At 38.7% G+C, this 16409-nt stretch overlaps 1 protein-coding gene across 1 annotated transcript in view; it reads left to right on the top strand.

The window, feature by feature from the left end:
• The window catches only part of ABCD3 (ATP binding cassette subfamily D member 3), a 68999-nt gene that overhangs the window by 15259 nt on the left and 37331 nt on the right, over nt 1-16409 (top strand). The window contains exon 4 of the mRNA XM_015413324.1: nt 13518-13548. Coding sequence (XP_015268810.1) covers nt 13518-13548 — 31 coding nt within the window. The remainder of the gene's footprint in view (nt 1-13517; nt 13549-16409) is intronic.

The following is a 16409-nucleotide window of genomic DNA, read 5'->3' as shown; positions in this document are numbered from 1 at the left end:
GAGGACGGGGGAAAAAAGAAGAGGACAGCAAGTCCAGTGGCGAGCTGGAAACTAGTTCTTCCGGAGAGGACTCTCTGTCTGAGCAAGGGGCGGCAGCCCCAAGCCCCTATAAGTTGTGGAAGAGAAGGGAAAAGAAGAAGTAAAGGCTGAAGGACTCTGAATTGTGCCTTTGAAAATTTTGGTTTTGGGATGATTGGGGGTACTGTTACTAGACAGTTAAATTTAAACTTTAAAGGAAAAGGGCTATAAGTGTTTGACTCAGTTTATAAAGGGATCAACTATGAGAAGACTCGATGTATCTAAGCTAGTTGGAGGATCTCCTCTCTTAGGTTTTTAGTTAGTAGTGGGTTCTTTACTTTCTCCTATATATGTAGTTTTTCCCCTCCCTTTTTTCTGTTGTAGTTTTTTGTAGTGGAAAAAATCAATAAAAAATCCCCTCCGGGGGCTTAAAAAAAAGAGAGAGAGAAAGACTGGATCATGAGGGTGTGAATACAGTGAAAAGGTGGAGGGACCCCAGTTGCACCAGGAGAGCCACAGCATAACAAGTGCAACGAAACACACACACTGTAGCAAGGCACACAAAAGCTCATACCTTGAATAAAACTTTGTTGGTCTTAAAGGTGCTTTGTATTTTTCCCATGCATTTGAAGCTGCCAAGCAAAGGAAGCTCTCCCTCCTTCCCTCCCTCCAGGGAGGAGCCTAAGCCAATGGAGGGAAAGAAAGGCTTGCCTTTCTCTCCTGTGCGACTGAGGCAGCCTGGCCAGGAAGCAAGCTCTGGCTCGTTCCCTCTCTGGGGAGGGGGAGGAGCCTCAGCCAGTGCAGGGAACAGAAGCTTGCCCATCTATGTCTCCTGAGCGATTGAGAGAGTCTGGCAAAGCAAGCTACAAGGCAGCAGCAGAACTGGAAGAAGTAGCAGGAGACAGCCAGTACCACTGTGGGCCTGATAGAAGCCCTCTGGGGGCTTGATCCAGCCCATGGGCTGCATGTTTGACACCCCTGGTTTAAATAATCCCTGTAAGTACAAGTTAAATTAGTACCCTCCTTCAGAGAATTATGCACAGCAGCGAAAGAGTAAATTCTTGACCTGTAGAAAATTTGAACCAAGGATCTTTTATGGAAAAGGCCTTCAAAGAAATGTACTTCCCTCGCACAGCATGGGATTACTTTTATGTTCAAAACTGAAATGCACATCTATATGTGGTATTACCAGTGACTTCTGTGAAGTAATTGTACACCCTGTGGTTCAGGTTATACCAGAGTGATTATTTGTAAATCTTACACATAAAGTTTTATCTGAAAAGCAGCTGACTGGCTTTCTCAACTGATTACTCAGCCAAGTTTCAGCTTTAACAGAACAGCCATAATTCCTCCAGGCAAAAGTAAGTAAGTCTCATCCACCAGGTTAATTCCAGAACTGTGAGAAATTCAGAACAAAGCCCTTGGTTCTTTTTCAGCATGATGAAACAAGATGATATTCTTCACTTGACAGTGCTGTTCCCTGTGCCCCCAATAGATTGCTGAAGACTCCTGTTGATTGGAAAATAACAGTAGTGTACGGTGTATCTTCTGTTTAGCAAATGGCTGTGTATGCTGCAAAACTAGGCTTCAAGAAATAATCCAGTAGTGATTTAAGCAGACCAGAATTGTACTGATTGATAGTGCATGTCCAATGTTTGATTTGTTTTCAACAACTAGATTTGTTTAAAATTTAAAATTCATTGGGCATGATGTGGTCAAAGTCAAGTGTGTTCATATTTTGTAGATTTCAGTAACAGAGTTGAGCATGTACTTTTCTCTACTAGTGAAATAAATGGAACTTGAAAGGTCTAACTCTCGCTGGAGTGTGCTTGTTAATAACTTACGGAATAATAATAATAATTTAACTTTCTGAAATCCAGTACTTTTTCAAAAAGTCTTCTTCCAGTACTTTTTTCCAGTGCTTTCCCAAAAGTCTGAAGTTCAGTACTTTCCCCAAAATCTCTCTTAAGAATCCTGAATCATTTAACAAGAATTGCTTCTTACAACTTTTGTATAATAAATAGCTTTGCTGAAGGTGACCATAAAAATTATGTAAGGAACAAATAGAGCTATCATGCTGTCCCCTCCCCAAGAATTCAGGAGTTTTCCTCATGGGGGCTTCTGTCATTTGCTTCTTGCTGCTGCTACCAATACAGCTCAGCAGCAATGGGGTCTCCACATGGCAGATTTTCTAGTGTTTTCCACACTGATGCCCTTGACAGTAGCTACTCCCCTCCAGCACTTACAGGGCTTTAAAAAAAAAAATATCAATGATTGAACATGGTAACAACAACATTACAATCTGTATATTAGCTTCTCTGAATTCCCAGATTTCATTCTTGTTTAAAGCAAATCTATATCCCCCTTTTGTTGCAGGAATATAAGGGGGAGCGGCATCTCTGCAATGAAAGATACTAGAGATTTACCTAAAAATAATAATAAAAGTTGGTAATTTAGAACTAATGCACAGATTGTTTTATCAGTATAATGATATTTGCCAGTTAAGAACAACAAAGCCCTCTGGTAGTGGGAGGGAAATGGCTGCAGGGAACATGGCTGGTGCATGGGCAGGACCAGGAAGACTGGAACTCTGCCACCACACAGCAGCCATCCATACTTTGCGGCGATCTTTCCAAAAACTAAGGAGCAAAGCAGGTTTGGAAAATATTGAAGAAAAGCCATGGAAATCCCTCAACTTTGTCAATCCTGGGGCAAATAACCGATGTGGAAAAGTCATGGACAGAAGACTCATTTGCCAGCTGATGTTCTGCCAATGTTGCAGATTGTTATCTCAAGGGATTATATAAATGGTAACTTTCTGTAATATTTTTGCAACAGTTCAAGCAAATCTTGTAAAATTAAATTGAAGTTCATTCAAATTCTGTGGTCATTTCTGAAACCTGAGAAAAGTCCTGGGTTTGCATAAAAAACTGAAATTAATGTATGTCTGTCTGTCTATGGGGGGGGTTTTTAAAACATCCCAAAATAATAGAAGCCCTTTAAGAACTGAATGCCCTCGGGCTATTGAGGGGGTGTTGCTAGGCAGCCACAACAATACTGCCAGCTTTCAACCCTTGGCAGAAGAAGAGGAGTAGGTCCTTTTCCCGGGCTGTTTTGGCCTTACAGGCTACCTCTGCTCAAGGGAGGAGTCCTCTGGGACAGGCATGACAGCAATCGTCGGGTGACTCACTACTACATAACTTGAACAGCTCATCCAGGCCCAGTGGCTACCATCTGGCAACTCCGTACTATTTGATGGGAGCTGCCACGCTAAAGCCAGTGAGGTGTAGTGATAGGAGAATCACACTAGGATGTGGGAAATGTGGGTTTGAATGCCCACTATGTCATGCATAGGTGACTTTGTGCCAGTCACTCACTCTCATCACTGAGGATAAAATGGAGGTGAGGAAAAAAAATATAAGCTGCTTTTGGTCCCTGTTAGGCAGAAAGGCAGAGTAGAGATGAAGTAAATATATAATAAACATTGCTGAAAATGAGGGGCAGATAAAAATTACATTGGTTGATACATGGGAAGGAGAGAAGAAAACTGGGAAAGTTGAGAATATGGGAGCTAGGAAGAGTGAGAATGGAGATAATACAGGGAGGAGGATACAGGGAAAGTGAGGTGCCCCCTGCAAGTCCTTGCAGGTTTTCCTGTTGTGTGTCTAGGCCCAGTCCAGCCAGCACCATGCTACTTGGCTAGACTTTTCCTGGGGAGGGGCAGCCAGGGTGAGGGAAGGAGGGGAAAGCTGAAGATAGGGGCAGATGAAGGTAGGTTGACTGATGGATAGGAATAAGAGAAGAAAGCAGGAAAAGGGGAGAAGATATGGGGGGCTTTCAAGAAAGAGGAAAGACTGGCAGAGAGGAAAATGAGATGCCCCCTGCAAGTGCTTGCAGCCCCCCCCCGTACTTCTACAAAGGCAACCAAAGTAATTGCATCGATACTAGAAGTTTCTGGTAGAATATTTGTCAAAGGTATTAATGGTATATAGTATAGCTGTTATTTACCCTAATAATTGTTTCATGACAAAGCAGCATGTTGCCTGTTGGGGCGGATGGGGACATTTCAAAACACATCACATGATCATTGAAATCACTTTTTTAGATATGCGGCAGTTCTTGTATATTCAGTAAATGTTTATGTCACTAGGCAAAAATCTCCTTTTTACTGAGCTTTCCCGTGCGGCAATTTTTATCCATTATGTTCTCTTCTAAGTAATTCTTGAAATCTTTCTATTTTCTTTCATAGTTACAGATATGTTCACATTACAGAATCATCTATTTAAAAGCCAACAAATCCACAATGAGAGTGACCACACAGGGCTTAAGGTTATAGGGCAAGCTCAGTCCACAGAGAAAAAAATCTTTTTTTCCCAGGCTTGGAAGAATCATAGAATCATAGAATGTTAGAGTTGGAATGGTTATCCAGGCTCCTCTTGAAAACGTCCAGCGAAGGAGCATCCACCACCTCCCCAGGCAGTCTGTTCCACTGCTCAACCGCTTAGTTTCTCCTGATATTTAGCCGATATCGACTCCCTTGTAATTTCCACCCATTAGATCTAGTCTTGTAATCCGGAGCAAGAGAGAATAGATCTGCTCCATCTTCTACATGACAGCCCTTTAAATTTTTATACCCAACTCTTTCAGCCTTTCCTCATAAGCAGTGTTCCCTCTAAGCTGAGTCAGTGTGAGCTAGCTCACAGTTTTTGAGCCTCCAGCTCACGCATTTTTGTCTCAGCTCAGGAAGGGATGGCTCCAGAGCAAACTGGTTTATGCAGCAGCCAAATCGCTCGCTCACAACTTTAATGCCAGCGGCTCACAAAGTAGAATTTTTGCTCACCAGACTCCACAGCTTAGAGGGAACTTTGCTCATAAGACTTGGAATCCAACCCGCTCACCATCCTGGTTGCCCTCTTCTGGACACGCTCAAGCTTGTCAACATTCTTCCTAAAATGCGGCACCCAAAACTGGACACAGTACTCCAGGTGAGGCCTGACCATAGCAGAATAGAGTGGAACTGCCACCTCCTGTGATCTGGACACAATGCTTCTGTTAATGCATCCTAAGATTGCATTAGCTTTCTTCACAGTCACATCACACTGCAGGCTCATGTTTAGCTTGTGATCAACCAGAACACCTAGGTCCCTTTCACATGTGCTGCTGTCAAGCCAAGTCCCTCCCATTCTATATCTGTGCTTTTGATTTTTTTATACCTAAGTGTAGGACTTTGCACTTATCTCTATTGAAATTCATTTTATTTGTCTCAGCCCACTGCTCCAGCCTATCTAGATCATTTTGAATCCTGACTCTGTCTTCTTCAGAATCAGCAATCCCACCCAGCTTCGTGTCATCTGCAAATTTGATAAGCATCCCCTCTATGTCTTCCTCCAGGTCATTTATAAAAACATTGAACAACACCGGGCCCAGGACAGGTTACAGGAATGTATGTACTCTGACTTGTCAAATGGGAAGAAAGGACAGTGCAGATTTTGGGAATAATTCCAGATAAGGGTAAGAAAGGAAGGTGGGGAAGCATGTGTTTGGTCAGTCTTAGCCTGATCACTGAAGTGATGCATTGGCAGGCAGTTTATATGATATAGATTGAGCCTGCTGGACAAAAAGTCCAACATGGAAAATGAAATGGCAGCTAACCCAAATACAAGTCACAGGTCCTGTATTTTGGTAGCAGGTCCTTTTTGTTGTTGTTGTTCAGTCGCACAGTCGAGTCCGACTCTTCGCGACCCCATGGACCAGATCACGCCAGGCCTTTCTGTCTTCTGCCGTCCTCTGAAGTTTGCTCAATTTCATGTTCATTGCATCTATGACACTGTCTAACCATCTCATCCTTTGCCTTCCCCGTCTTCTTTGACCTTCAGTCTTTCCCAGCATCAGGGTCTTCTCCAGTGATTGCTCCCTTCTCATTTGGTGGCCAAAGTATTGGAGCTTCAGTTTCATTATCTGGCCTTCCAGGGAACAGTCAGGGTTGTTTTTTTTTTTTTTTTTTTTAGGATTGATTGATTTGATCTTTTTGCAGTCCAAGGGACTCTCAAGAGTCTTCTCCAGCACCATAGTTCAAAAGAATCTATTCTTCGGCGCTCGGCCTTCCTTATAGTCCAACTCTCGCAGCCATACATGATTACTGGGAATACCATTGCTTTGACCATATGGACTTTTGTTGGCAGGGTGATGTCTCTACTTTTTATCATGCTGTTTAGGTTCGCCATCGTTTTCCTCCCAAGTAGCAGGCATCTTTTAATTTAATGTCTGTGGTGATCTGGGATCCCAGGAACGTGAAGTCTGTCACGACTTCCACGACTTCCCCTTCTGTTTGCCATTGTTTTGTTGATGTTGAGCTTCAAGCCCACTTTTGCGCTCTCCTCTTTCATCCTGAGCAAGAGGCTCTTATGGTTTTCTTCACTTTCAGCCATTAGAGTGGTATCGTCTGCATATCTGAGGTTGTTGATGTTTTTCCCAGCAATCTTAATTCCGGCTTGTGATTCATCCAGGCCAGCATTTCATATGATGTACTCTGCATATACATTAAATAAGCAAGGTGACAATATACATCCTTGTCATGCTCCTTTTCCTATGCTAAAGGAACTAGGTTCTACTAGTGACTAAAGGCATAGTGATTACTGAAAGTCCTTGATTAAACTGAATGCCAGGTACTGGGTGAGGTGAGGCATCTTCCAAACATACCAGTTCTGTTCCAGTTAGCATAATTGAATTAGATCTGCTTAAAGTTCCAGAAACTCTGTTTGCGGGAGGGGGGAAATAACGAGGAAAAACAGAAATATATGCAATATATTTGCTATTCACCTTGTACTTATTTTGCTGCTTTAACAACATAAAATGCATGATTTATAACCTAGTATATAGAATTGTACTATTTTGTATATTTATAAAAGGAAAAAAGAAAAAAAGCCTTCGTTTTCTACAAGCAAAATTGCAAATATTCCCAGTACTAAAGAGAAAGGGATCAGCCCGCTGATGCACTCTCTGAAACCTTAGAATGCATATTTTAGTTGTAATCTGAAAAAAAGGAAAAATACAAATTATAGTAAAGAAAAAAGTATGGCATTTGAACGAGAATGGTGATAATAGGGCTAGAAACATATGGATACCAAGTTAAAATGTGTAACATTAAAAATATTGTATTTGTAGCATATTGAGGATATTGAGGATATTAAACCATGAAGAAAGGTCGGGTATAAATAATACATTACAGATTATTCGTTGTGGACAAAGTTTGTCACATTTTTAAAAAATCCTTGTGTATATCTATAGTGAGGACATGAATTTTCATCATTTAATGCTGTAGGTAGTGTTAATATAATCTTTGCTGCATATTCTGAGTATCATCTTAAACAGCATTTTACTCTGCAGAGGAAATTAATTCATAGTAGTCTTTTTTTCCATTCTTCCCCCAAACTTGTAACTTTTCCTTTAAAAAGTTGGAAAAGTCTGGGGGGGGGGAATGTGTTTTCTGCAGCTAGATTTGCTCTTGCACACCCCTGCTTTCTCAATCTTTTTTTAGATATGACAGCCATAAGATTGATGTTGGTTTTCTGCAAAATATTGACTCTAAAGGCTTTCCAGAAAAGTTTCTCATGTCCTAAAGAAAGTGTGGTCTGATTTAGCATGTAAGGAGAAAAAATAATTCATTTGTGGTTTAAAAGGTTATATTCAAGCAATTCATAGTTTTATGTGGAAATTATTTTTATTTGAATAATAGTTATAAAAATATGAAGATGACTATGTACTTCTACTTCATTTAAATTTAAAAAAATAACCAGAAGCACTTAAAATTGTTGACACAGTATTTTTAATATACCCAGAGAACTGTACATGATATGCTGCAGATGTGGTTGCCTGCTTATTCATCAGAATTTAACACTCTTCTACAGAGTTTGCAGTGGCACTTGAATGAATGACTCAACCTTTATTGGCATAACATACAGAACATACAACTCACTTTGCAAAGAATACCTAACGCCTTCTTGAAGCTGCATACAGAATTTTTGCAACAGTTTTGATTATTTCATGATTCTGGGTTGTCAGTAAAAACTGAATCTTACATTTATCAGTGCTTCTGGTTGAGAAAGGCACAAGTACGAGTAAAAAGTACATGAAAGAAACACATGTTCAAGAGTTTCTGTCTCCCGCTTAGAGCAGAAACACAATCTACTGTTGAATAGGGTTTTTTTTCATCTCCCATATAATACTGCTGGTGGCAACACATTAAACCTGACTAACATATATGCTCTGTGTTGCCCCGGGCTCATTAAACAGATATTGAGTTGTATGCCCAAAAGGTAAAAGCCCCAAATTAAGGGGTGAGCATCTACTCTTTGCAAGGCTCTCAAGAACCTGCGTCTCAGTGTCAACTAGTCTTTGCCTAATCAGCCTAAAACCTGACTTTTTTGTATGCAGAGATAGATCTCCAATATTTAGCCCAGTTGAATTGATTTTTTCTTCTATATGACAAAGCCATGTAGATTCCATTAACATGTGAGCAATAAGACTATTGTCATCTCTTTTAAAAAGTCGGTGTAACCAGAATTTAATGGTAATAATCCATATGCTATGTTCAAGGAGTCTTTGGTTTGTTTCTAAACGCATAGTCACGTATGGCACACATGAGGGTAGCCCCAAAATCTTGCAAAGAAAATTAGACTGAATTCTTTCCACGTCTTTATTAAAGGCCATTATCCAAATGGGAGCTCCATAAAACATTCCTGCACTAAGTTTATGATTAAATACTTTAATTGCAGCAGGAACATATTGATTGCCTTGAATAAAATAGAAATGAATGAGCGCTGACAAGTTACAATTTGCAGATCTAATCATTTCCTACCTATGTGGGACTAACTAACTCTGTGGTTGAAATAGATTCCAAGATATCGGAAATTTTTAACCTGTTCAGTCAGGTTACTTTTTATGCTCCAATTTGAGGGTTTCCATGCCCCTGCAAATACCATGACTTTTGATTTCTCAAACTTCAACACCAACCTATTTAGTTCACAATCTTCGCAGAAGCGCAAAAGGAGTCTTTTCATGCCAGTCTGTGTGAGGGAAAGCAGGACTGTGTCATCTGCCTATAAAAGCAGAGGCACATGAGTAAACCCAAGTCTTGGACTTATGTTGGTTCATTTCTTTCAAAAAAGGAGCTAGATCATTTTAAAAAAAAAGATTGAACAACAGTGGAGCCAAAATGGATCCCTGCTTTACCGCCACATTAATTGAAAATTTTGGAGTTAATATCCCATCACAAGGGCATCTCACCTGGCAAACTGTATTTTGGTGTAGATTTTTAATCAAGAATAACAATCTTCGATCAATCCTAAAAACTATTGAGTTTCCTCCAAAGTAAATTTCTTGGAACAGAATCAAATGAACCATGAGATCCAAAAAAGCCTCAAATAATTTGGAGCCCTGTGTTTTCTTGTACTTTCCAGCAAGATGGCTAAGAATTAAACAATGATCTAGTGTAAATTTTCCTTTGGAAAATCCAATTTGTAAAAATTTGACATTCTGTCAACCAAACTCTAAGCTTATTAACTAGATGTCCTGTATACAGCTTTCCAGCAATGGACAAAAGGTTAATGGGCCTATAATTGCCTGGTAGTCGACAGTATTGGGACTGATATTGCATTTGTTCAGGCCTTTGGCATAATCCCAGTCCTATCAATTTCTGTGAACAGAGCAGCCAGAAAGGGAGCCCACCTGTCTGGGAATGCCTTGAACAATTTTGGAGGGATTGTATTGGGCCCTTCCTGGAACCTTCCTGGGTTTAAGATTTTTAGTAAGAGATTCTACCCCCTCAGTTTGTACCGGGGGCCAATCAGGGCAATTAACCAGATTCAGGGCAGGGTCCTCTGCTGAGTTTTTTCTGTCCTTGCAGAAAATTGACAGAAAGTAATCATGCCATTTATTAACTGAAATTGGGCTGTATACGGCCTCCCTCTAGCAGCATATGTAAACTCCCCTGGAAAACCGGAACAACAAGAGCCATTCAGTATTACCAGGTAAAATTGAACACATAGGCACATTAAATGAGCCCCTACAATGTTTATATGTTTATCCTTAGAATGTCTACACAGCAACATGCAGATTGGAAGGGCCTTTTTCTGGATCCAGTCCCAGCCAATTAGTCAGGGCTAACCCATTTTGCCTCACTCTGGCATTAAAACCTGCTATTAAAAATTCCAGGGTAGGGAATTCCTGTTCTATATTCTCCAGGTACTCCAAAATGGAGTCCCAGTGGGCAATCCAAATTTGCGTATTTTTGGTTTTATACGTCTCTGCATTTAAAGAACAGAAAAACATACATCCAATCTCTAGGGATAATAACCTGAAAAAGCATTAATTGCAAATTTGAAAGTGCCAGCCAAGCCTAATATTATAATGGCAATGGTATCCAGTCATTGTTAATTTTTATAAAACAAAATTTTCCATGGGAAAAAGTAAACAATGAGAAGTTTTCAGTTTGGTCACTTTCCCCCCCTCACATATCTGGACCAGAGACTGCTGTATTTGTCTGATTTCGGAGGAGCTGGGAAAGGGTTATGTCATGGAGACCAGCTTGCACCTTTGTTGATGGTTCACTGGAAGAAGCAGCATGTTTAGATTTTTCCACTTCTACTTCTCTGTCCCATATCTTTATGCTGGAGATGGGCACAGAAGATTGGGTTGCTCTGAGGGAGATCTCTGGACAAACATGGCTCAAGTGAGAGGAGATGGCAGAGAGGAAAAATGTTTTGAGGGAAATTAATGGGGAAGTGATCTGTGGGTTTGACGTTTGTCCGGGAGAGAGCTAAGCTTCCAGATATTGTTTTAGAGGTTTAGGTCCAAAAAGAATTTCAAGTAAGTTATGACTTTCTACAGTGCAATAGTTCTTAAGATGGACAACAGGAAATGGAGAAATTTCTTGACAAGCTTTGTTGAGTAATATAGTATATTATTTCATTATACTGGCAAAAGTAGTCTCCCCCCCCCAAAAAAAAAATGCTGAATGCTTTTGTTTTCAGTGACTTGCTCTGAAAATAAAGGTTCTAATCCAGAAAAAGTTAACCCCAAAAATGTCACTTTGAAATAGGTAGGGCTCTTCTGACTTAATTCAAGCCCCACTAGTTTCAATGAGTCTTAAACAACCAATTCTCTTGGTTTGAGAGTATTATTGATTTTGTACTGGTGAAACTTCTTAGTCTATTCTCTCTTTTTCCTTTTTTTAATTAAGATTTTTATTTTCACACAGAAAAGTTAACGTAGCAAACAAGCCTCATAAAGCCCATCCCCTGATGTGTCCTATTAGCAGAGAGGGAAAGGGGGGGGGAGTAGGGCAGGAGTGTAGGTTAGGAAAGTAAGGTGCAACATTATGGATTCAATTAAACGGGGAATAAAGGTGAGGAGATATCAAATAGGTACAAGAATTCATGTCAAATGGAGGTGAAGATTCTGGGAGTTTCTCACCTGTTATATGCCATTCTCTCTTTTGTATATCATTGACTAAAAAGGATCTATAGAGGGGAGATAACTTGAGAATTTCAAGTGTTATACAATGATTCACTCAGTAACTAAACCTGCCCTTTAGATTTCGAGAGTGCCCATAGAGTTTGTATATATCCTAGGATTATATTATTGACCATAGAGTCTAAACAGCTAATGTGAAATTGATCTTGGATATAACCTCCTACCAAAAATGTGCGATTTTACAGTAATTCCAAAACATGTGAATGAGGTTAGCTCCAGGCTTACATCAGCACCGGCAATCATTCTCATTGATAAAAATTTAGTAGGCTACCAGTACACTCACAAGAGAGTTTTTTGATGGATAAGCCTTAGTTGTAAGTCTGCTATTCTCTCTTTCTTACACTAGTTTAGCAATAATGGTTTAGGTCCAGAGAGTATCTACTCAGAGGTTTTGCTGCCCTACCCTGTACTTCACACACCCTACCAATTTGAAAGCTTATACATTGTAATAAGGTGTGAATCCACCAGCCCATTAAAATTCTCCTGTAGTATTATCCAGGGAGCTGAAGTTCTCATTGCACAGATGGTTTCCAATGCATGATGATCAAAATTTCACTCAGTCTACATCTTCATTTACATTTGACACAGCTTTACAGTCTGTCCTGGGAACTATGTGTTGAATTCAGGAACACTATCGTATTTTATTTCTCAGATGATGATAAAAGTATAAATGTGTTCAGTTACCATCTCCCCATCTCTTTTTTTCAATAGTGAAAATAAAAAACATAATTTTTTGCATCAGAATGTCAAGCTACAAAAAAACACGTTGCCAATGAAGTAGAAAGGAACTGAAAAAACTATTCTGCCTTAGTTCTGTGGCTATAATTTTCTAGTTTTATTTAGAATTTAGGTTTCAAAATTATATTCCAGCTATTTCAATAGTTAAAGAGGAAGCTCTATGAATTTTGTTGTTCGTTAAAATAAAATTATATACAATAGAATTTAGGGAAATGGTTAAAATGCAGTTTGGGAATTCAGTCATACTTTAGCTGTGGAATGTCACAGTTCAAAATGAAGCTGATAAATAAAGGTTGTACTAATATAGAGAGTGTAGAATAATGGTACTGTATACTGATTGTAAAACATCTTTCTAAAATCTTCTGAATTTGAGTCGGATACAAATTTCACAAGCAGAGATCCAGGAAGTAGTCTTGGTTGCCTTCCCCTTCTTTGGGACACTCTGGAACATCAAAGAAAGAATAACAGCATTTATAACAGCTTCTTAATTTGTGCAAGAGTTGGCTCTAGGGAAGCTTGGATTTTCAGTTGGAGAAAGGAGGAGAGCTTCTAATACCTCTTCTGAGGGTTACTTCATTCATATGAATCCAACACATCATCTTCTGGTTGCATCTTGCTTTTCAAACATATGTATTAATTTTAAAAGAAGGTAGAGACATCAGTTATTAATGGTAATGAAGATTCTGACTTTGGCTGGAAAATTAAATTAAGTTTTGTCTTCATAAATATGATATAGTAGCATTCTGGATCTCATCCAGCAAATACTATGGATATGTACGGTCTGTTATAATGGGACTTGATTTCAACAACAGCTATGTGCAGCTCTCTGGGTTAAGACTTATATTTCTTATTTTACCTTTAATCACAGGAAAGTATAGCAAAACTCTGCTTTTATTATTCAACAAAACTGGAGAAGTTTTTGGAATGTTGTGTGGTCTGTTGTCACTTAAATTAAGGCTGTATAGCAAAGACAAGAAATGTAATCCTATTAGATTATAATATCAGGTGAGCATTTCTGAATAGTTCATTTTAGTCCTTATATTGTGGCAATATAAACTGGGAGAAAAATAGATTATTTCATACATTGTGGCAAACTTTCATTTGCATATTATATTTGCATTGGCTAATAGGGTGTAAAACAACTTTATGATTTTGCCTTTTTAATTAGGTATTGTTTGAAGAACTTTTGTTCAGTATTTTTTAAAAACTAAAATGTTTTCTCTTTTCAGAAAGAAAAGTGGAAGAACATCAAGCAATGAGGTGAGTCTTGTGTGTGTTAAGCGCCATTAAGTCATTTCCATCTTATGGCAACATAAGAACATAAGAAGAGCCCTGCTGGATCAGACCAGTGGTCCATTTACTCCAGCTTTCTGTCTCACACAGTGGCCAACTAGTTCCTCTAGTCAGCCAACAAAAGAGTATAGAGGCTGAGTTCTTCCCCTGATGTTGCTTCCTGGCTCTCGGATTCAGAGGATTAGTGCCTCTGAATTAGTGATTAATTCACCCCTCAGTCGCCCTGGTTAGTAGCCATTGATAGAATTATCCTCCATGAATCTATCTAATCACCTTTTAAAGCTGTTTATTTCTGTGGCTATCACTACATCCTCTAGCAGCGAATTCCATATTTTAATCATGCTCTGTGTAAAGTAGTATTTCCTTTTGTCTGTCCTGAACCTACTGTCTATCAGTTTCATTGGATGCTCTCGAGTTCTAGTATTTTGGGAGAGGGAGAGAAATTTCTCTTTGTCAGTTTCCTCCACCCTATGCATAATTTTATAAACTTCTATCATGCCTCCCCCTCTTAGTTGTCTCTTTTCTGAGCTGAAAAGTCCCAGACTCTTCAGCCTTTCCTGCTAGGGAAGGTGCTCCAACCATCTTGGTTGCTAGCTTCTGTACTTTTTTCAGCTCTGCAGTGTTCTTTTTGAGATATGATGACCAGAACTGTTCACTGTACTCCAAATGAGGCCACACCATAGATCTATACAGGAGCATTGCAATATTGGCCATTTTATTCTCTTTTTTTATATATAAACATTTTATTGGTTTCAAGAAAAGATACTACAAAGAAATTAAATGAAAAGAAATGAGAAACAGAACAGAAAAATTACTAACAGAATGGACACTATACTTTTACATCAGCTTAAGTTACGGTATACTTGTAAACTCTAGGTCTCCTAGTAAAGTTTTTGATACATTTCATGTTTTAAGTTCTCCAAGATAATTTTGTATCCAGTTATAAAATCTCACCCATTTTCTTTCAAAGTCACTTTCTTTTTTTTTCATGTAATTGTAAAGTTAGTTTATTCGTTTCTGCAGCATCCAACAGCCAGAAAATTAGTTCTTCCTTTGATGGTGTTTCTTCTTTTTTCCAGTATTTTGTGTATAAAATTCTAGCTGTTGTTACAATCTGTATAATCATATATACATCCTGTATATTAAAATTTTGTGGAATAATATTTAATAAAAACAATTCTGGTATGAAAGGTACATTTATGTCAAGATTTTTTGTACTATCTCATGTATCCATATCCAATATTTTTTACAACATCACAAGTCCACCACATGTGGTAAAAAGAGCCAGTTTTTCTATACATTTCCAACAAACATTTGACATATTTGGGTACCATTTAGCTAAATTTTAAGGAGTCATATGCTATCTATAAAACATTTTATATACGTTTTCGTTTGAAGACACAGCCTTAGTGAGCTTTATATTGACTTTCCATACCTTTTCCCATTGTTCTAATTGTATGTTATGACCTATATTTTGTGCCCATTTAACTATTGCTTCTTTTACCACCTCATCTTGCATTTTGGCTTCTAATAGCAACTTATAAAAAGTTTTATGTGTTTCTCTTCAATACACCACAAAATTTTGTCCATTCCTACAGGTACATCACAGAATCCCATCATTTTATCTTTAGCATATCTAGAATCTATTTGGGCTCTTTCCCACCAATTCAAGTTAATACCTTTTTCTTTTAGCTTTTCTTGTTACATTAATTTATTTTGACTATCTAGCAAATCTTGATATCTCCACGTCTGTTCTTTAGTGAATGTCATTGGATTTGTAAAATCTTCTAATGGAGAAACCCATTTTGGTACCTTGGTGTAGTGTAGTTTCAGGACTTGCTTCCATTCTTTTATTAATGCTGCTCTCAACATATGTTGCTTAAAGTATTTGTGATTAGCACTTTTCTGACACCAAACAAAAGCATGCCAACCCAACATTAGGTCATGTCCTTCTAGCTTTAACAGTCTTCTATCTTCTAATATAATCCAGTATATTATAAAGTGCAGCCACTTGGGGGGGCGTGGCATGCTTGGCTGAGAGGAAAGATGTGTCGCAGTTGAGCTCCCGGTAGAAAGTTAAGAAAGTATAAAGAAATTCCTTCTTCTGGAAATAAAAAAATGTCAAAACCAAGCTCTGAAGACCTTTAATCTTGTTTGTTGTGAAGAGTGAGGGGGGAAAAACGTCTGGAGTTTGGCAGAACAGAAGGAAGAACAGATAACTAATTAAAGAGCTGAGAGAAACTGCTATGGCGACCTCGGACTCTAAAGTAGAAAGCAAAACTAAGGAAATGAAGGTAATGAAGCCTAAAGACTTTCAATTAGAAGTGAAAAAGGCTGTAGAAGGGGCAAAACATAGCATTACCAAAGCAGTAACAAAAATAGTGGATGAAAAAATATCTAAGTTAGCAGACGCCATTGAAGCTATGGCAGAGACTGTGAATTGTGCATGGGAAATGGCTCAGGAGAATGAGAAGAAAATTAATATGTTACAAAAACAGTCCAGACAGTTGAAAAAGCATAATAGGTATATTAAAGATAAGCTAATGGACCTGGAAAATTGGGCCAGGAGGTCAAATGTACGGCTGAAAAATATTCCAGAAACAGAGGATATGGAGAAGGTGATTGAATGGATGGCTAAACTGCTCCCGGACTTAGAAATGTCAAAGGAAGTTTTTGATCATATTCATCGTGTGGGGAAGCAGACAGCCGAGTGGATTAGGCCTAGAGATGTGGTAATGTGCTTTGGAAAATATGCATTAAAGGAGCAAGTGCTCAAGGACATGAAAGCTTTGGATAGACTTGATAAATTATTGTATGAGGACAAGAAA

Source organism: Gekko japonicus, unplaced genomic scaffold (assembly GCF_001447785.1).
Source record: "Gekko japonicus isolate JY-2015 unplaced genomic scaffold, Gekko_japonicus_V1.1 scaffold70, whole genome shotgun sequence".
NCBI classification, from domain to species: domain Eukaryota; kingdom Metazoa; phylum Chordata; class Lepidosauria; order Squamata; family Gekkonidae; genus Gekko; species Gekko japonicus.
Note: the sequence above shows the minus strand (reverse complement) of the source record. Positions and strands in the feature narration are given on the sequence as shown.